The sequence below is a fragment of the Filicampus tigris genome, chromosome 6, assembly GCF_054856515.1.
Source record: "Filicampus tigris isolate MCC_2025a chromosome 6, RoL_Ftig_1.0, whole genome shotgun sequence".
Lineage (NCBI taxonomy): Eukaryota > Metazoa > Chordata > Actinopteri > Syngnathiformes > Syngnathidae > Filicampus > Filicampus tigris.
Window position 1 is genome coordinate 17172663 of NC_141222.1, and position 21964 is coordinate 17194626.

Genomic DNA, 21964 nt, shown 5'->3' on the forward strand with positions numbered 1-21964 from the left:
TCTTCTTCTAGGTCTTCCTATTTGGTGTGCATGTTCTCCCAGTGCTTGCACAGTTTACTCCAGGTAGTCAGGTCTTGCCAGTCTTGTGACTGACTCACGTAGTCCATCTTCCTCCCACATTCCCAAAACATTACATATTAAGTTCACTGAACACATCAAAAATCCATTGACCACTCATCATGCTTTGATAACGGCATCTTTTGTGCCGTAAATTGTATTGTGTGATTGTGTGATTAGGAAATGTTGTCAAAACTCAGTATTGCATTAATCCAAATTTCGAACATCAGAAATCATTGCTCTGATTTAAGATGAAACATGAAAATGTGACGTGTCTTTGGGTGCCGTGATTTGTTTGTGCAATGAAAGAACCAAAAAGCTCTGTTCGCAAAATCAAGTTTTTGACACGAATTCATACAATCATCATCCCAAATTTATCAAAAAGTTTCCAAATGCGCCACCTATCTCTCCCAACAACAAATGACACCCAACAAGGCTGGAAATAATCCCCTGAAATGTGCCTGGAAACATGTTTGTCTCACTGAAGATGGTGGCCATGCATGATTTGAGTTTACGACTCCTGCCTTGTGCCTTGTTCCTGTGCTCATCAAGGCAGGTAGCAAAAGGCGCTAACAGGGCAGCTCGAGGTGGAGGTCCCGTGAAGGACATGACTCCCCCAGGGTGGCCTAGCAATGAGCGCGGGAGCGTGAAGGGCTACAGCGATGGGCTTTACTAGCGACATTCTATTTGTTTGCGTAGCAGCTATGGCATTTTGCACCGAGATGGCAGAAGTACTCACACCCTGTACTTAAGTACAAGTACAGATACTTGTGTGGAAAAAAAGAAATAAAAGACTGGTAAAGGGCAAGGTAGCTTGATTTATATGGGACATGTCACACACAAGGCAACCCAATATGCTTCACACAATTAAAAGTGCATTTAAAAGCATTCACAAACAAAACAGTAAAAGACATTCAAAACAGGGGGAGGGGCAAGAGGTGGTCTGCCCCCCGCAAATAAATGTTGAGCCCCCACCAAACTAAATCCCCCCCAAATATATCATCTCATGCCTCTCTCCTCCGCTCCACTTTCAACTGTCTTAATGTCTTGCTTGCCCCCTCAAATATAAAATATATGAAGTTGTTTCTCGACTCCACTCCATCTCTATTTTCACTCTGTTCAGAGTATCGGCCTGCTGCCGTCCCGCTGTGAGGGATAGCTGTCTGCAGCAAGCTGAGACCCAACTTGCAATCACCCTTCAGTATGCAAATGAGCCCAGTTTTGTCAGTTAAACATGGTAAAAGGTGCTGGAGCGCAATGCCCCCTCAGGTTTTGTGGCTGGCCCCTCATATTTGCCTGTCTAGACACGGCCTTGATTCAAAAGCAAAGAAACAAAAGATAGCCTCCCAAAATTACGATTAGAACGTAAAATGACAACATTTAAGTAACAAGTATTTACAAACAAAAGAGTCAAAGACATTCAAAAGCAAAGCAAAGCAAAGAAATACAGTAAATAATAAATAAGTAGCTTTCTAACATTACTAAAAGAAAGTACGGTGACATTAATTTTTTAAATGCTTCTTGAACTTTATCCTTGGTCAATTGTGTGCAGCATAACATCTGAGCGCTGCTTCACCATGTTTGCTTTGAACTCTGTAAAAATAGATGTACTGATTGAAGTACGGTACTTTTAGTTAACTAAAAGTAAAAATGGTAGTAAAATACACTAGAAAAATGATTTTCCTGCACACGTAATTAAGTGTGTTCTGGGTGAATTTAGAGGAGGGCCAAATGTATCCTCGATAATTGTATCAAGTTATGAACAACAGATCTTTTCAAAATGTAATATAGCATGTAATTAATAAATTGAGGATTATTCCTTAATCAATGTTTTCGGGAAAAGAAAAAGTTGTTTTTGTTTGTTTTTATGCAGCTGACCTCTGCTGACTGTGCAGACAAATTTAGAGGAGAGTCACTGTCGCAAAGACGGACTTTTACATAGTTTTACTTTAAAAAGTTGCTCGAAGGCTCATTGGAGAAATCCAAAATAATTTGCACACTTTGCAAAGCCAAATTCGAATACCGTATGAGTTGTACGTCTTTGGTGTATCGTTCAACTGTTGTATTTTACAGGAAAAGAATCGTATTCAAGGATCAAAGAAAGCTATTAGAACAGTCCACAATAATTCCAAGATTTTACTCCAGTGAATATCGGTTCCAAGCTTCACACAATATTGCTGTGGAAAAATACGATTAATCTCGATCAATCATAGAAAATTTTGCGATTAAATAGTTTAAAAAAAATTAATCGCATATATATATATATATATATATATATATATATATATATATATATATACACACATACATTTTTGGCATGTACATGTTCTGTTTCAAAGATTCTCGCCATTACCACCATTTTTTTTAAATTGAACACAGAATGGTAAATCTATATTACATTTTAATACACAAAGCTCAAGTGTAACCTGGAAGAGTGTCAGAGTACACAAACTGAAAATGTTTCATTCTTGTGTATTTTGGGTCACTTTAGGAGAAGTCATCAAATTTCAGAATGTAAGAATGACATTTAGGCTAATGACGTCGGTGTGAAAGACCACCACCACTGTGAATCTGGGCCTCTCACACAACTGAGAGAAGCGGCGATTTCTACGGCTCTTCCTTGATCCTTGCTCTCTGTGTGCGCCCGACACACCAGAAAAACAAATGCTTTACATTCAATGCGCTAACAAGGATGCTATCGAAATGTATATATTTTGACTGGAGAGTTTGCCAGTGTCATGCGCACACTCCATTAAAGCAGATGTATGCATAATTCACGCACGACAGCGAAAGGCTACAGCGCGTCGGATGAATAAACTATAATGCTAAATATTTGACAGAATGCTAATAATTGCAGAAAGAATTCATTAGCATCCGCCAGGCATCCTTATGAATAATGGACCTCGAGGAGTGCGGGAACATCACGCTGGATCTTCTCATATGGGCCTGATACCTGATCACTTCATTCATGGCACTGCTGCTTTGCATGGGCACCATGTGAAGGACAAAAGCACCATCTGGTGGTAATGTGGAAGGCAAAATGTTGGGGATTTTGTTCCAATAGTGCACTTAAAGGAAATTCGGGATCAGGACATTAATACAGCGCAGGTGCCTTTCAATTAATTCGTTTTAAATTCATTTGTTTCAGTACTTCAATTCAAAAAGTTAAACTCTTATATTATACAGACTCATTCAACAGTGACATATTTCATAATTTTGATGAATTTCATTTTCAGCAAACGAAACACCCCAATTTCAAGAATATTACCCAGGAAACAATCAAAATGATCTTTAACAGAAATTGGGTAGTAATTGGCCTTCCGAAAGGTTTTTTTTCCTATGTGTTTCAGTAGTTTCATTATATTCCATTCTGTGTTTTGAGATGAATTTGCATGACTTGTTTAGTTACAAAGAACGTAATGTAGAGAAATGGCCTCTGGTGACAGGTTGTAAAAGCTACTTCACTGAGACAAATATATTCTTGTCTGATAACATACAGCAATCTGTTCTGATCATTTCAGATACATGAACGTCCACATTTTATATTCCTTTAATAAGATTTCAGAGCCTTTTTTCATGAATGGAAATGACAAAATTCAAGTGTAAGTTATTTATCAAATGACATCGGCTGAGTGTCATTCTATGACAAGTATGAGGCATGAGCTTGTTTTAATTGTTGTTAGGTATTTTTGTGCATTTGTTATAGTTCGAATTTTGCCAAATCAATATAAATTATTTTCATCTAATTTTGTTGGAGGGTGGCCCATAGGCACAGGAAAATCCCAGAAAATATGATGTCATAAATATATCATATAAAAAAGATTAGAATTGGACAATGGAGAAGCTTGTTTGCTTGTTAGTTAGTTGAGAAACAAGTTTATTTTGTTAGTTCTTTTTTTTGTGTCAGGTCTCAACCCTTAAAGTTCTGTGGGAAACTGTTATGTTGTTTTTAGCATAATCCTGTTAACTAACTAACTGACTCACTCACTGACTGATTTACTGACTGAATTAATGATTTTTAATTTTGTCTTTTTTTTTATTTGTTCATTGTGTTAGTTAATCAGTTCACATGTAACTAACTATAACTGATTAATGTACAACCTAACAAATTAACTAAGAAGTTTTTTGGGAATGAAAGGATAGACTTCATTGCTAGTTAGGAAGAAGCTTGTTCTTGTCCCAGTCAGATTATTTTATTTATTTATTTTTTATTTGTTTGCATTTTAATCTTAAAATACAAAAGTGATTGCCATAGAATCTTGGAGGAAAGTGACACACGATCAGAAAAAAAAATCAAGTTTATTTACACTTTTTCACAAAAACATTGCCGCATTTGGGAATGTAATACTCATTACTGCAAGCTACAGGGATGGAGTGGAACACTCAATCACCCAATCAAGATTTTACACTTTGACACGTTTAGAGTTTTGTTGCCTTGGTGCATGTTTGCTTCCTAATGAGTGTTATTCTAATGATGTTTACATGCATTTAAAAAAACATGAGAAAGAAAGAATGTGCAGCAACACGGAAGCCCATTTGTTTGCATTGTCCATCACTTTTGTTAATTTTGGACGCGTAAGCAAAGGTACTGGTCGCTCGCAGTGTCCTCGCTAATTGGAATTGTCGGGTGTCCCTTGGCCGGCTTGGAAGAAGAAGAAGAAAAAGAAGAAGACGAAGGTAGCGTGTGAAGCAGGTTAGCTGGAAGCATCTCTTTAAAACATAAATCGTCGTCTTTCACTCGGCATATCAGCAAACAATGGCATGATCAGAGGTGTGTGTGTGAGTGCGTGCATGGTAGTTAGAGAGGGCGGGGTGGGTTCCAATGCAACATGACAAAAGTATCACTTTGATAGCACTGATGTGTTCCCCCCTTCCTGCTTAGGAGGTAAATGCCCACTGATGAGATGGAATGAGCAAGTAGACAAGCAGCTTTCAGGCACCAGCAGGAGACAAAATGACTAATACGACTAATAAGACACACTTTTTATTCTTCCTTTACCCTTGATTTTCGTCTGTTTTGATATATTTGAACCAGCAAGCAGGTTTGCATAAATTGCCTTGTTTTTTGTTTTTTTTCACTCACTGGACACAATATTAGGTACACCTGTGCAATCTAAAGAGCAGTGTTGGAGGAGAAAAAAAACCAACACTAAGCCTAACTAACAGACGGAGGAACAAACTTTTTCAGGATTATGCTGAAACTACAATACAAAAACAATATTCACAAAACTTCATCTATCCATTCTCTGTACTGCTTCCTCCTTTTAGTTAATTACTTAGGAAGAAGCGGTTTTGTCAGGTTAAGTTAGTTAGCAGGGGTCCGTTTCACAAAGCAGGTTCAACAAACTCTGAGTCTAATCCTGAAGTCTGAGTTGATCTACTCTGAGATTGGAATTTCTGAGTTTCCGGTTCCAGGACAGCTGATTTGATTCAGTTTACTCAGCTTGGAGTATCTTCGCCCGGAGTTAAGAGCATGCACCAACTGTGAAAAGACGGCACGAATGGAGCCCCGATTTCACGAGTCACCATGGAAATGAAGGAGGGGCGTGGAAGAACATTGCTGCTCGGGTCAATATATGCAGAGTTTCAAGTCCTTTGCAATCACAAAAGTTTAGACACCCATGATTTATAGTCTCTAAGTATCTTAATACAGATGATTATATTTCGTGCAACCACTTGAAGAAAATTGAGTAAATTCAACAGAAACTTTTTTAAGTGATACTGTGCCTAATGCACTTCTCGTATACTGACTCGCCTGCGAAATGAATGGATGAGGAAATCAAATGGAGTGTGTGGCTCTGAAAGAGGGCGGAGACAGAGAGAAACTCGAGGTTCACAGATATAAACCTCCCCGACCAGGTTAGGTTCAGAGAGTCTGTTACTGGTGGTGACTGGCCGAGAGCTTAAGTTACCTCTTTCTCTGAAACTGGCTAGACGAGAGTAACCCCTCTGTCTCTGTTTTAAGTTACCCCCCTTTTTGAAACGGAAAACTCAAGAGTTTCACTCATTCTAGGGTTAGCAGACTCTGAGTTTTCACTACACCTGCTTTGTGAAACGGACCCCAGGTTTACTATTACGATGACTATTTTCATAAAACTTTGCTCGTCAGTCATTAGTTAGTTCCAAAATCATATGCGCAAAACATAGTCAGTCAGTCAGTTAGTTAGTTAGTTTAGTTATTAAACTGAAAAAAAAATGTTGTGTTGAATTTGCACAATTTTATTTTGTCAGGTGGTTGCATAAAATAAAACCTTCTGGATCCAGATACATTTTTAAGTCGACTACACATCTACTTTTAAAAAATTATCGAAATCCAGCTGATTCTATTGTGTGCAGCCACTTGACAAAATAAAATGGAGAAAATTCAACACACCATTTTTTTCAGAGTAGTTAGTAAAGACAATCATCCATCCGGTTATGTTAGTTAACAGGATCACCAAAACAAAACTACAGAATTTCCACCGAATTTGGTTTGTTAGTCGGTCGTGTTAGCAGAATTACGGTAAATCTGTGAAATTGTTTTTCACAAAACTTTGTTGATGGGTGGCCAGTTAGTTAATTAGGTAGTTAGTGAGGCAGAAGGTCGTTCATCAGGTTAAGTTAGATAGCAAAACTTTGTTGATGGAGGTCTAACTTAGTTAGTAGGATTATGCGCTTAAACAACAAAACCTTTTCCACAGAAAGGAAGTTAGTTAGTTAGTTAGCTAGAAGGTAATTTATCAGGTTAAAAAATATATAACAAATTTTCATGAAACTTGGATGGTTAGTCAGTGGTGTTGGTTAGTTGGATTATGCCAAATCTATAAAATTGTCACAAAACAATGGTTGGTTAGTTAGGTAGGTAGGTAGGTATGTATGTGTAGTTAACCAAAGTTACTTAGTCAAATGAATTAAATTTAGTTAATTTAACAGGATTACGCTAAAACTATAAAACACACTCACAAAATGTAGGATGACCATTGTTCGGCTAGGTTGGATAAATTTATACTAAGTTACAGTTAGGTATGATACATTAGACTAGGATATGGTAGGTTGAGTTCATATATTTAGCTAGTCAGTCAGTTAGAAGACCATGTGTGGCATTAAATCACTTTTTTGTAGGATTCTGCTAAAACAAATAAAATTAATTTCCACAAAACATTGTTGATGTATATGGCACATAGGTGGATGTTAGTTAGTTAGTTAGTTAGTTAGTTAGTTAGTTAGTTAGTTCGGGAAGGCAAAGGGCAACAACCGCTAAGCTGTTTATGCAATTTCTTCAAGAGGACATTATCAGAGTGGTGGCATAGAGTGACATTGCCACATTGGAGGTGTTTATGTGTTTGACAGGTGAGGCTAGCAAACCATATAGTCTTTGTTGAGGTAATCAAAGTTGACTTGTGTGCTTCCCCAAGTGTGTTTTCCTGTGAAAAAAAGGGATGCATATTTCAAAGGAATTGACTCCCATTTTCTATTCCTCCCCATCTTGTGAAGACTGTCCTTTTGTGGATTAATGCATTTGCAGATTATTTATATCCGGGGATGCCGTGAAAAGGCGCTACTGTCACGAGGAGACGAGTCAGCTCACTTTCGACCGCAAGGTGCAAATGTTTGAAAAAAGGCTTCCTCCAAGGCCGGGAAAGCCTGGTATCAGATATCGTCAAGCCTCCTGTTCATCGAGAAAAAGCAAAGAGTCACTCGTTTTGATTTCACCAAATTCAATTGTTTATGGCTTGAAACAGATTTTGGGGTTCTATGTTTTCTGTTTGGTGATGAGGTCGTAGTACATTTTTATGAACACGATGGATGCACTTCATTTAGTTGAATATTGACATCTGACTCTGATATGTTTTCATCAATATTACTTAAGAAAATGTGACTTATCAGGCAGTAATATATTTTTTTCAACCAAAAGGTCGTACAACAACAGTTCTTTAAAAAAAAAAAGACTTTTCTATTTTTTGGGCAAAAAGTAAAAATGTTTTCCTCAAAGTAGGACTGAGTATATTATACATTTTTAAACATAGACTATACATTACTTAAATATAAACAATTTAACTATGATCTTGTTTTCTTTGGTTGACAACAAAATACAAATATCCAAAATATACTACTATATAACTTTCTGCTCAGACAAATATGACTTTAGTCTTAAAAAAATATGACTTATCATAAATACCAATTAATTTTTCATATTTAATTTATTAAATATAATAATATTCCACAAAGTTGAATAAAATGTAACTTTACTATTTTCCCCTTCTTTTGTTTCTTGAAAAACAGGACTTTGAGAATATGACTATTCTTGTGAAATTACTTGTTTAAAAATATATATTTATATATATATATATTCCGTGTCTTGATCATCATTCTAATTATAATTATGATCATTAGAGTATTAGTATTATTATGAGAAGAAGCAGAATGTCAAAACTTAGTCCACGCAAAATGTAAGGGAGGAATTCAACCCATGAATTCATTTATTTAATATCACTTTTATTTTAATTAGGAATTCATTTTTGAAATTAATGTCATCATGTATTAACTACAAATGCTTTTGATAAAAAAAACCCTATCAAAATAATTAAAAGAATTAAATGTACTTAATTATTTTTTCATCTTAAATTCTTTGTCCATGAAATGAAAAAAAAGGAACTCCCAAAATGTGGAGCTAAGTGCTTTTTATTGATGATTAAGACACAGTGTGCGGCACAAGGCAACACAACGCTGTTAATTAATATGATTACATCACCGGGGACCTCATTTTATGAATAGTCTGTGTATAATTAAAAACCTGGGAAGACCACATGGTCCACTCAGGACCTTCTGGGACATCCAAGCATGGGAATTGACACACAATGCAACCTTCTACTGATAAATGATCACGTTAAGGCAAGAATTTGTGCCACAATTCGAAGAGAAGGCGCATGAGGCCTTGTAAATTTTTACCACTTAGCTCCCAAAGAGCGAGCAGCGTAAACAGAATAAAAGAATGTGTGTAAATGAATATTAAAAGCAATGTCCTCGTCACCATTGCTGTTTTCACATCTCCCGCCCCCCTTCCCCCCCCCCCCCCGCTCTTTCTTTCTCCCCTACCTTTCACTCTCCTCCCCGAGGCCACGAAACACTACTTTTACATATATTACCTTTTGATTAATGGAGCCGTATTCATTATTCCGCCCTGTCGCTAATTAGAAAACGCACTACCGCTAATGATATACAGTCAGAATAATACTTGCCCACAAGGCATTACCATCGCGTCGGGTTTCATGCTCGCGCGAGCTTTCGGTCCGGGGCGGCAACGCAACTTTTGCTACTCCATTAGCACAAAAGTCACGGTGTCATTGTTGTCTGCCGTAATGAGGCTGTCTCGTCTCCTGAGAGGAGACGCTTGATGAGGTGCGAGTCAGTCTTAATCAGTGTGTAATTCTCTGTCTGTGTGTGTGCATGGTAGCAGCCAATGAAATATTCCGCATATTTATTTTTTCCTCCGGGCTTTCGTACCATTCCAACCATTGTTGTCTAACATATATATGATATATCAATACCAGATTTTGAAATAGAGTCAACCAATGCATATTCCTGGTTGTGCATTCACAAATTTTGGAGGTGGGGGATCTATCCTCCGTTATTTGCTGAAAAACTCAATTCATATTTGCTGTTTTTGTGTTCAAAAAGAAGTCATGTCTAATATAAAAATATTGCTTATCTTGAAGTGAGAGTAGCAGGTTCATTTCGACATGCCATAGCCTTATCTGATAGGAAAAATGTGTTTAACCGCCACCTTGTGGCATCTATAGGCAATTACAACATTTTTTTGGTGGCCATGAATTACTCGTGGAATTTGCTTAGTCGTGGTCGCTGTATTGGAAATTAATATTTTAATGAATTGATTAAACAACAACTAATTGATTATCAAATTAATCCATAGTTAACTTTTATAATCAATTAATTGTTTAGAGGTCTTGTTTGGTTTGAAATTGTCGAAATTCTTGGAATTACAGCCTCTCAACAGTGATTATTCTTAAATTTCTGTAGTCCTCCATGAAAGCAGACTGATTATCTTTCTGTCTTTTCAAAATAAGAATTTAGCAAACATCTGCTTTTACTTTGGAAAACAATACTCAACCTTTTTTTCCTGTGTTCTGACATGTTACAGACCAAACCAGTAACTGTCAGTAATAATTTGTGTGTTTTTCACACAGCTTTTCAATATTCATTGTTGAATCACTAAAATAATCACTTATAAAACGAATTATTAGTTATAGCCTTAATGTTCTTTATTTCTCTTTCTCTGTCTCTTCGGGCTGTGCGAAGCATTGTTGTCTTACAATATTGATGATCTCACTGGTCTAGATATATTTCGATATCAGATTTTGAAATTGTGGACAGTTTATTTTTATCTTTAGACTTTTTGAGCTATTCAAACTGATAACCGTTTCTTTATACAGCTGACATTACGGAACCTGGTGTTGTTTTCGGGTTTCAGATAATGCACATTGACATTTTAAGATTTTTTTTTTTCTCTTTTCAGGCTCCTCCAACTGGCGACTGTTGTCTTTTGAATATGCCACAGCTGGTATCGCGACAGATATTGACATCAGACTTCAAACCATTCAAAAGTAAAGTTTCAGTGTTCTTTATTTAGTTCTCTCTTCAGACTCTTTAGGAGTACTCCACCTCTCGCGAATAATGAGCTGGGATAGGTAATGTTATGAAGTCGCATTTTAACTTAAAGTTAAAGATAATGTAACCTCTGTTAATATTCAAACCAAAAAAGAAAAGAATAGAACGCTCTCAACTGTTATGAGGTGAATGCAAAAGTAACCGAAACAGGCTACGAAAAGCCAAAGAAAAAGCAAATGTTTGCATTGTATGTTGTCCAATCACCCTCATGTGGGTTTACTGGCCCTCACTGTTCTAAAAGTGAGGACCATCCATATCACACCTACACACTTCTTCCCTCTACTAATGCGGCCTATTCCCCGAGGCCGCACCACGACAGAGGTAATGGCTGGAGGGGTGTGATGGAGGCAATGGGTCACAGCATGTTAGTGACAAGGTTACAACAACTTTGGGACCGAGCGGGGGTTGGTGTAGTCGGGGGGCAACAACCTAGCGGCAGAACATCAGCAACAAAGGCGCTCTATAAATTCTGCCAAATCGCTCAGAAACGGACTCCATGAGGGCGGTATTGCAACTTGACATCCACAAGTGCGCACTTCGGAGCCAGAAAAGACCACAACTGGTTGACTCGGCATTGCCACCCTATTTTCTGACAGCTGGGAGAGGCTGTCGATGTCCGCCGGCAAAACCGCTTTGGCGGTGGCTTAGTGATGGTCCTTGGAGGCTCTGCACACACCTCCATGTTCTAATAAAATTATTCTTATTTAGGACAGCGGTGGTTGATCAATTGAAGACACTAGGGCACTGTGGTGGTCACCACTTGACTTTCTTTGAAGATAGGAAAATACATAAAAATATTTTGAATACTAAGTAATGATGAGTGAAGTTGTTTCATCTCTGTTGCCTAATTTCATGACGCATTTCCGGGCTGGGGTGCAGAAATTTATACCCACTCACTATCGTTAGAAGTTTGTCATGCGCAATAGCTCCTCTTAAATGCAATAGATAAGGCCAAGGTAGGGCGCAACATTCCTGCACCCGAGATCGCAGAAGAAACAGCCAACTGTCGCAGCCTGGTCTCCATCGATGTTTATGTTTAAGTCGATGTCTACATACCTACTGCACGTCTGTGCTCTCTCTCAAGCATTTTGTTTCACATTGACACGTCAACTTCCTGGTTGAGTCAAGCACGGCTAAGTTGCTGTCTGCTGGAATTTCTATTTATTCATTTCAAGCTTTACATGGCAACGTAATTCTGACATTTTAAAGATTAGTTTCTCAAATGTTACTTGATAGCTTGCTATCATGCTGACTTGTTGTGTTGATCACTCAGACGAGCTCATCACTACTCTTGTTAAGGTAATTAGAATACATTCTAATAGACTGTATATGACAAAAATATTAGTAATGTGTTTAACTTGTGATGTCTTTCTCTGTGTGACGGTTTAGTGTGAAACCGATTTAGTTAGTCGGATTGGAGTATCGCCTGCCGGTTTGCGCACTCGCCTTCCACATGGTCAAAGCTGGTTTGGAAAAGGGATATAAAAAATGGACGGCTGGACTGATGGATGTGAGCGTTTCTCTGAATATGTCCTGTGACTGACTGGTGACCAGTCCAGGGTGTACCTTGTTCTCTCGCCAAAGGTCCACTGGAATAGACTCCAACTGCCTCCCGTGAACCCTGAACAGGTGACAACAGTAGAAAATGACAGACCACCTATTTTTCGGCACTCAGGGGTCAGCATTTCTAAGATTGGATTATATCGACTGATTTTCTCCTTTCCACTCCGTCCAAGTGCCATTAGAGACTGGTGCGCTGCCATTAGGGCGTACACTGTTGTAATGGAACCTTCTTGTATAGCTACGGACTCTCTGCGCTGACTGAGCTCTCTCGTCAAATAATAACGGCCACGTGATTGTATCATTGATCACGTAATCGCGTATTCCTCTAAAGTTTGCAAAATGTGACATTGTGTGCTCAGGGGCTCTTGACAAGTGCGCTGTGAAGTTTTTGTGATGAAAGTTCATTATATTCACTAAATAATCAATATGTAATTCATGCTGAAGATATTGTTTTTGATTTGCAGGCCTACTATGACACTGCTGAAAATGAAAGCATGAATCAATAAGTCTGTCAGGATAGACGGCACCTGCAATGTTAAAAAGTTGTAGCCAGTTAAAATGCACAGAACTTTACTAAATTGCCTCATCATTTACTGCATATGTTTTTATATTAGCACTGATCCATGACTTGCCTTAGGGACAGCAGAGACAGATGCTAGCACATATTACCAAAGTCACCGGGTATACCTGGATTGACGAAGGTGCGGTGATGGACGTTGGCATGATTTGTCCAAAGTTCACAGTAGACATTGATATAGGCACATATTTTCAAAGGTCTGAGGTTGACACAGTTCGTCTAAGGTGCAAAAAGGGCCCCCGAAAGATGCACAATAGGCCTGGATGTTGGCCTGGTTTGACAAAGGGGCAGGGTAGGGTGCGGCTTGTCCAAGATGCAAACAGCTGGAAGGTAGACGCAGATTCCTCATGCTGGGGTGTAGGGCTGGATGTTGGCACGGATGGTCATTGGTGTGGGGTAGGCACGATGTCGGTATGGGTTGTCGAAGGTGCAGGAAAGGCATGGATATTCCAAGTGGGGTATACCTGAATGTTGGCACTGACTTCGAAGGTACGGGACAGTCGCGGATCTTGATAATAATTATCTACGGTGTGGACGTTGCAAGGTATCGTCAAAGATACAGGGAGGCCTAGATGTTGACAAGGATGCTCAAGGGTGCAGGTCAGCCACCGACTCTCCCCAGCCACTTCAGAATAGTCCAATGTTTTGTGCTTAACCCATTAAGGACGGGAGGGCATTACCGCGTTCCTACCACTAGAGCCGGGAGCGCTGTTGCGTCATTCTACCTGTGTCGTGGAATTTTTTCAAGCCGTAGGTAGGCTAATGGCGGATGCCGTCGATTGCCCGGAGCTCTGATAAGTAACGGCTGTCCTATATAGACGACGCGCACGACCAGTGGAACCAGTCCAACGTAATATGATATGGTTTGTAAACAATGATGATATCGATGTCTTTGTAACAGAATAGAGGATGGTAATTACCACTCTTTTATTTTTTTAATTGAAATGGTGCTTCTCTTGCACTGACACATTATTTTTACATCATCGATTGAAACAGTAAATAATAATAAATTCTGCCTGTGTGAAAGCCACATGTCTAAGCTCTTTAATTCTTTTGGAATTATGTTTCTGTCTGCTACAGGGGCTGATACATTTTGTAAGTGTTGAATTTCTGGGAAATCTTCAGGTTTTCAAGGGTAATTCCAAAGGCGACCTTAGGTTTTGAGGAGCTGTTGAGACAGGCGCTTTAGTCCTTAATGGATTAACAATTCTTGAGTGTTTTTAGCTATTTTGGGTCATTATCCTGTTGCAAGACCCATGACCTAGGGCCAAGAACAAGGTTTCTGATGATTGGCACAGATACAAGACAACCTGTGTAACCTGTAGCAAAACAGCTCCAGAACATAACAGAGCCTCCTTCATGTTTCTCAGTAAGAAGCGTGTTCTTTTCTTGATATGCTTCATTTTTGCATCTTTGAACACATGAGCTGTGAGCTAATTTGCCTTGGTATGAAGTTCCATTTTTTTCCCCGTCTGCCCGTAGTACATTCCCCTAGAAGCTTTGTGGCTTATCAACATATAGTTTGGCAAATGCAAGTCTCTCTTTTTTCTGATTTATTTTCAGGGTAGGCACTGACTCTTCCCAGTTTTGGGTCGACCTGCATATGTTGATGGTGCCGGGTTGGTACGGATGTTGACTGATTGTCTCGGTGTGGGACAGGCACAGATTTTCCAACGGAGGGGCAGACACAAATGTTAACATGCATCTGTAGGAGCAGTTGAGGGATAATAAATCACAAGCGATGTCTTCCTCCGCCACTCGTCGGCTTTGTACGCCTCCCCTCAGCCTCCCGAGGCTCCTGTCAGCCAAAGGTTCTGTGATGGCAAAACCACATTTTCCTTTTTTTTCCTCCGCCCCACCACCACCACACAAGTGTTTGAAAGCTGCCACATTTCCTAACAGCATCAGCTTAAAGGCAAACACGGGCAAAGTGACAACCTGAAAGAGGCAGCATGAGCGCCACAGTTGACATATTCCCCATCCTTTCAGCGTGTCATCTCACTTTCTCTGGACACCTGATGGATTGTGACAGTTTATATTGGCTCTTTCATATGAAAGAGAATTTGGCCATGAAATGTTAATGAGCTGGAATTTCTTGCCGCACTTTTATTACAGGCCGCCAGTTTTTGAACATTATTCAAAGCAACACGCACAAATTCCACTGTTTGCCATCAATTAATCATGCCGACTTGTCACTGAAGTAGCGCGCATTCTTTAATCAAGCCCATCGCGAGCTTCTTGAGAAGTGTTTCTTTATGATCACAATTACAAATTTAAAGGCGATTATTTTATTACATTTATTTGTTTCTGTCGCGCCAGAGGCTGAGGGATACGCCCCGGGGCCAATGTGGAGGGAGGGGGCAGTATATTTGAAAAGACGGGCTAAAGGCTGCGCAGACACCACAACAGAACCAATGCCCTTTGTTCCCGTCTTTTCAAAAGTTTTCAAATAAACATCCCCAAGTTTAAGTCTGCCATCTCTTGATCCAGATATCACTCAAAACGGAGAGACCCGTTGCTCTGACTAACAAAAATGATCCCTCAAAATTGGATAAATAGAAAAGGTGCAGTAACACAACAGGTTTTTGATCTCAGCTAACAAGTCCGTGTGGGGCTGGAGAGTCTTGAATTGAAAAATACGTGTTTGACCCAGGGTACCTTGGCCATCTTAGGCCAAAATTAAATGGAGAAAAAAAAATCTCTGACAATTTGAAACAGAGACTTGTTCTTTCCCCTTTGCTCCCTCCCTCTTGAGCAACATATTGTCCATACACAGAGATCACTTGCATAGTTACATGAAGTTTTGAAAGTTGAACGTAGCTCCATTTTCTATCTTTGGCAAGATGTAATTCAAAATTCTAACTTTCAAAATGTTTCTTCTAACTTTTTGAAAATAAAAAACGAAACAAAAATCACAACTGAGCTCAGCCAAATGGATCAGCTCTTCTCTAAAATAAATACAGTTCTTGGCTCAATTGATGAACAGTTATCTGATGGAGGCAATTAAAAATCAACAGGGCTCTTGCTCTGTTAACAGAAATTATTCTTTCAGTATTGAATTCTCGTTAGCCATATTCTACCAATTATAATTTAAAAGTCAGCACTGTTCCTACGGCAAAATTGTCAAATTATACGTAAGGACGGACGTGCCCTCGCACTGGCTTTTTTCATGTCTAATACTCAAAAAGATCAGCTATTTTTAATAGCATGCTAAATGGCATGAGCAGAAAAAGCTTCACAGTGTAGCTTTGCCCGTCTGTCCCGGATGCCTACTTCCAATTGGTGCTCATTTGGTCAAATTTGAATTGGAGTTCTTCAAAGTACGGGCTGTGGAGTTTTCACCCCAAATGGCTGCTCCAAGATAAAATGGCTGACTTTCTGTTTCAGTTCAGGGATAATCATTGAGAATTTTTTTTTTTGTTTCCTGTCATTATTTCTTTTCTAACCTTCTAAACCACTTTTTATTGGAATTTTCCGTCCCAAAAATGTCATTCAAATCAAGATGGACAACTTTCTGTTCAATTTCCAGAATGGGTCTTTGAGATTGTTTGGTGCATCCTTTTATTGTAGACAGCCACCCAGTTTTGGCTCCGTCCGTAAAACCGGGGGCATATCCTTGAAATGTTTCACTTTCTGTGTCATTGCAGCCATTTACCAAAATCAAAAAAGTTCATTTTATTTCTCATTAGTGTACACTCAGCACCTCATCTTGACAGAAAAAAATCTGAAATGTAGACATTTTTGCAAATGTATTAAAAAAGAAAAAATGGAAATATTGTCATAAGTATTCAGACCCTTTGCAGCAACCATATATAACTCACATGCCAGCCATTTCCTCTGATCCTCCTTAAAATGGTTCTACTCCTATATTGGAGTCCAGCTGTATTGAATTAAGGTGATTGGACTTGATTAGGAAAGGCACGCACCTGTCTATATAAGACCTTACAGCTCACAGTGAATGTCAGAGCAAATTAGAATCATGAGGTCGAAGGAAAGAATCAAAAGTCGAAAGAATTTATGCTGCACTCAAGGTTCCTAAGAGCACAGTGGCCTCCATAATCCTCAAATGGAAGACGTTTGGGAAGACCACAACTCTTCCTCGACCTGTCCGGCGAACCAAACTGAGCAATCGTGGGAGAAGAGCCTTTGTGAGAGAGGTAAAGAAGAACCCAAAGATCGCTGTGGCTGAGCTCCAGACAAAGTTACACAAAGTCAACTATCACTGCAGCCCTCCACCGGTCGGGGATTTATGGCAGAGTGGCCCAACGGAAGCCTCGCCCGCATAGAGTTTGCCAAAAAACAAATGAAGGACTCCTAGTCTGTGAGAAATATGATTCTCTGGTCTAATGAGACCAAGATTGAACTTTATGCTGTTAATTCTAAGCAGTATGTGTGGAGACACCCAGGCACTGCTCATCACCTGCCCAATACAACCCCTGCAGTGAAACGTGGTGGTGGGAGCGTCGTGTTGTGGGGGTGTTTTTCAGCTGCAGGGACAGGACGACTGGTTGAAATTGAAGGAAAGATGAATGCAGCCAAGTACAGAGATATCCTGGAGGATAACCTCTTCCAGGGTGCTCAGGACCTGAGACTGGGCCCAAGGTTCACCTTTCAGCTGGACAATGACCTGAAGCACACAGCAAAAATAAAAAAGGCGTGGCTTCAGAACCGGCCAGAGCCCTGACCTAAATCCAATTGAGCATCTCTGGAGAGACCTGAAAATGGCTGTACACCAACTTTCACCATCCAACCTGACAGAACTGGAGAGGGTCTGCAAGGAAGAATGGCAGAGGTTCCCCAAATCCAGGTGTGAAAAACTTGTTGCATCATTCTCGTGGCCGAGACTCATGGCTGTACTAGCGCAAAAGGGGGCTTCTATTCAATATAGAGCACAGGGTCTGAATACTTATGACCATATGATATTTCAGTTTTTCTTTAATAAATTTGCGAAACATTCCACATTTCAGATTTTTTTTCAGTCAAAATGGAGTGCTGATTGTACATTAAAGCGAAATAAAATGAACGTTTTTTGATTTAGGCAAATGGCTCAAATGACACAGTGAAAAATTTCAAGGGGTCTGAATACCTTTCGTTCCTACTGTGTTTCTACATTGCCAGGTTCCTTTTTAAAACAAAATAATAATACGGCCCGACTGGCCTGCTTCAAACCAAAATGGCCGACTTCTTGTTCAGTTTCTGACCTGGGTTATTGAGACTTTTTCATGCCTCCTGTTATAGATAGGATCAGGGTTAAGGTTAGGGTTACCGTAGATGTCCACCGAATGTCTTGTCAAATGGGGAAACTGGGATCAGGGGATCTGCTTTTTTTTTTAACTTTCCGGGTCAGGTTTTTGAGTGACTTTTGGGAAATTTGAAACCTTTTAAGTAAGACGTGCCTCATTCGTTCAGGCGACTGTTAATAAGGAAGAGCAAACTTTTTCTGCCTCTATTTACTACTGTTGCATAGCACACTGGCGGCCAGGGAAGAACAGCCAGTACCCCTCAATAAGTGATAGGCGCAGGAAGACGCAACAGTCTGGAGGAATTTCAGAGTCCGTCTAATTACTTCCCATCAAAAATGTAATTCCTTTTTTTTTTTTTTTGTAGGAATAACGCCGCCGGGGCCGAGTAGCCCAAAGCGAGCATACCTGGCCGAGGACAAAATATATAAATATATATCAAATAATGAATGAAAATCTTGTAACCCGGAGCCATAAGTACATTTATATGCTTGACACGAACACACCATCAATGCCGGCTCCCGCTTCTAATTGAATCCCTCCGACGTATGTGTAATTTTGCCATTAATATGAATGCCGGTCGCGCTTAATATTTCACGCTTCTCGTAGATATTGTGAGCGTCTCATACATCCTTCAAGGGCATATTAATTAATAAACTTTTTTCTGATACTTTTTGGAGACTTAATAATCAGGTAAGGAGGATGATGTAGTGGGCTGGAACGCAGTTTATCTGGCAGCTCATTAACACGCACACGAGTCATCTTTTTCATAGCGTAATAATGTTGGCTAGGCTTTATGTTAGGCTACTTTCAAAATGTATATACAGTACATATTACTAGTTACTGTCATTTGAGTTTTTAACCTAAATTACTGTAATATCAAATCAACAGTGCTATTAGTTATTGTCATATATTTTCGTCCAATGACGCAACAGTCACTGACAAAACAGCCAATGACAAGAAGGATGCCGGACTGTAACAGAAACCCATGTGAGAGATTAATACCGACTGAGTGCATTGATTTTGCCAATCAGTGACAATTTCTTTCCATACAATAAACACATTTTGAATTATTACAAAATAGTAATACAAACTATCTTTTGAAAATGAAAGAAAAGTTTAAAATTATTTATAACCACTTTGGCCTTTTTTCATCAGAAAATGTAGCAATTAAATAATACAGTAACCAAATCATTAAATCATACAAAATTGGATTTTATTTAAATATATACATATGAAAATATTGATGGAAATAATACAAACATGAAATAAAAATATCCACAACTTGGGCATTTTTCCATGACAGCAATAGTAATAAAACCAAAAAATATCTTTGGCATTCAACTTAATTCAAATATACAAATTAATTTAAAATTTAAGAAATATTTAAAATATTTATTCTTTTGTTTGTTTTTTTTCCTGAAAAAATGAGATGCTTGTGCTGGCGTGCTCAAAAAAAAAAGAAATCAATCAATCAAAATATCTGTCAGTTAGGCTTTATCTTTCATAACCAAATAAATAATAAAATAGCACATTTTGGTATTATTGTAATTAAACAACCGACATTCTTTTATTGACATATTCAACTTTATATTAATGTAGAAACACATTATCCAACAGGAGCATCAAAATTAGTGAGCATTTTTTTTCCTGTATAATTTGCATTTTTTGAAAGGAAAAAGTTTGAAGTACACATCTTATATTAATGAATGAAACATTTCAAAAACATCAAATCATTTCTTGTAATTTTTTTAGCCACTCCACTGATTGTCATCTTTTTCCACCATGCCAATATACTTATTAATAAAGAATCAGCCAACCAAATATTGTCATATTGATTGCAGAATTGTTGACATATTTTAATGAATTGTCATAATCAGCAACCTTTTCTACATATATATATATATATATATATATATATATATATATATATATATATATATATATATATATATTTTTTTTTTTTTTTTTCTATCTTTTTAAATGAATTTTAAATCAAAAACATGCACTTCATGTACAGTACAAGTTTTTTTTTTTACATAAATATCTAAACATTTATTCATTAAAAAAAACTGAAGATAAATTTCAAAATACCCACCACTTGCCTTGTCTTTCTTTTGTTTTCATCTTGTTTGTCATTTGTAAGTGACATTCCTGAGATTGTGCATTTGAGCACTAATCCCTTACACTGTTGCTCAATAATGAATCAATTAAGTACACAGCATTAATTCCTAGCTTGTTCAGTCGTGGGGCTAGTCCGTTTGAATTTGGGCCCTGATGTTTGAGCCCCGCTTTAACAAGGCTGCCTTGCTCTTGTTTCTGACAGTGGAAGAACCCCCCACCCCCACACACACACACACACACACACACCCTATACACAGATAGAGGAAGCGAGAGATCTAAAAAGCCCCCTCGCAAGTGCCATTTGTCTGCAGGTTAACAGAAAGACTAGATATAGGGCGGCGTAAATAATTCAGGCTCCCACAACACATGCACTTTTGCTTTTCAAGCATGAGTTATAATTTAATTAGCAACTTCTGGTGCCTCTGCTGGCCTATTTAAATATTAAAATCTTCCGCCGATCACATTGGATTAGCCGGCGCCGTGAAATTCCCTGAGATGTCAGTTGTTGTCTCAGCCACCGACTTCTCCACCCCCCCATCACTTTTACTTCTCCACATCTTATCACTCTCATCGCCGTTTGTTGTTGTCGTCGCACTCGACTAGTCCATTAGAAACAAAAGGGGAACGTGTGTTGCGGACCTTTGGGGGAGGCCTTAATGCAGGGCAGGCTCCGCTCATTAAGGGATGTGCAAGGTTTCTCTCCTTTATTTATATTTCAACAACAATGTTTGCTTTATTGCCTCTTTTTTATCACTTCCTGGGTGTAAAGGACAGTTAGCTGTTGACAGCGTGCAATGCAAAATGCCACAGATGGGCTAACGGCTAGCATCGATGTCGCTGTGTTCACTTTAAACAAGCCGCACATGTCGACAAACAATAAAACCATGCTCACAGGCATGTATTATTTATACTCTGTGAAAATTACAAATATTGCTGCATATACAGTCGGATAGGGCACGGGCCAGCCAGCGAATAGCAAAAAGCCACGTATAATTGACGCCCACTGAAATGCATTGGGGAAAAAAAAAGAAAATAAGTGTGTGTGTATCTGAATGTCTGTATTATACTGCCCGTGGTGGCCAAGGTGCGTACACAGGAAGTAGCATGATGTGGGCCTGGTACGAAATAATTTCATTTCTACTCACTTCAATCAATTTTTGTTTTTGTTTCTTTGTTTTCGATTACAAACATGTTGACGGAACCAAGTACACTTTTAAATCAAGCCACCACTGTATATTAAAGATGTGCTTAAAAATAAATGGCCTAGAGATGATTTGGTATCGAAGAATGTACATGGACATGCAGCAGATACTCTTTGTAACTTCCTCTAACAACCCAGGCTAAACTCAGTTCCTCCCTGACATACAAATATGTTAGTCTCTCAGTGGAGCTGTATCACTTCAACATAATTTGACACTTTCCTCTTCAGACAGAAATTTGGTGCCATCTTGTGGCATTTGTAAGTGTTTTAGAAAGAAAGAAAATGTCAATAATGCAAATAACTGGGAAAGGTTCAGCCGGAAAAAAAATGGAAATAGCAAACTGTGATTAGCAAGGGTTCGATGTACATCATTCTAACATTACAGCACTTTGATGAAGAAAAAAAAATATGATCACACCATAAAGTCGAAACATCTAAAACAAAACTTTGACACACTATAAATCAATAGAGGCTATGGGCTCACTATCAATGATGTTGAACTCAACAGTCCCCAAAGTGCCACTTCATAAAAATGAA

General features: G+C 38.7%; 1 protein-coding gene across 7 annotated transcripts in view; it reads left to right on the forward strand.

Moving 5' to 3' along the window:
- The window catches only part of LOC147146034 (uncharacterized), an 85857-nt gene that overhangs the window by 8764 nt on the left and 55129 nt on the right, over positions 1 to 21964 (forward strand). Inside the window, exon 3 of one of the 7 annotated variants that reach the window (XR_015087195.1) lies at positions 10571 to 10642. The exons of 4 other annotated variants lie outside the window; for them this stretch is intronic. Coding sequence is in view for 1 of the 3 variants with exons in the window: in XM_086033903.1 (XP_085890029.1) it covers positions 17646 to 17669 (24 nt within the window). In the remaining 2 variants the exon portion in view is untranslated. Of the gene's footprint in view, positions 1 to 1180; positions 1497 to 10570; positions 10643 to 17625; positions 17670 to 21964 lie in introns of those variants that run through there. 2 more of the 7 variants (XR_015087194.1, XM_086033903.1) reach the window with 2 other exon arrangements.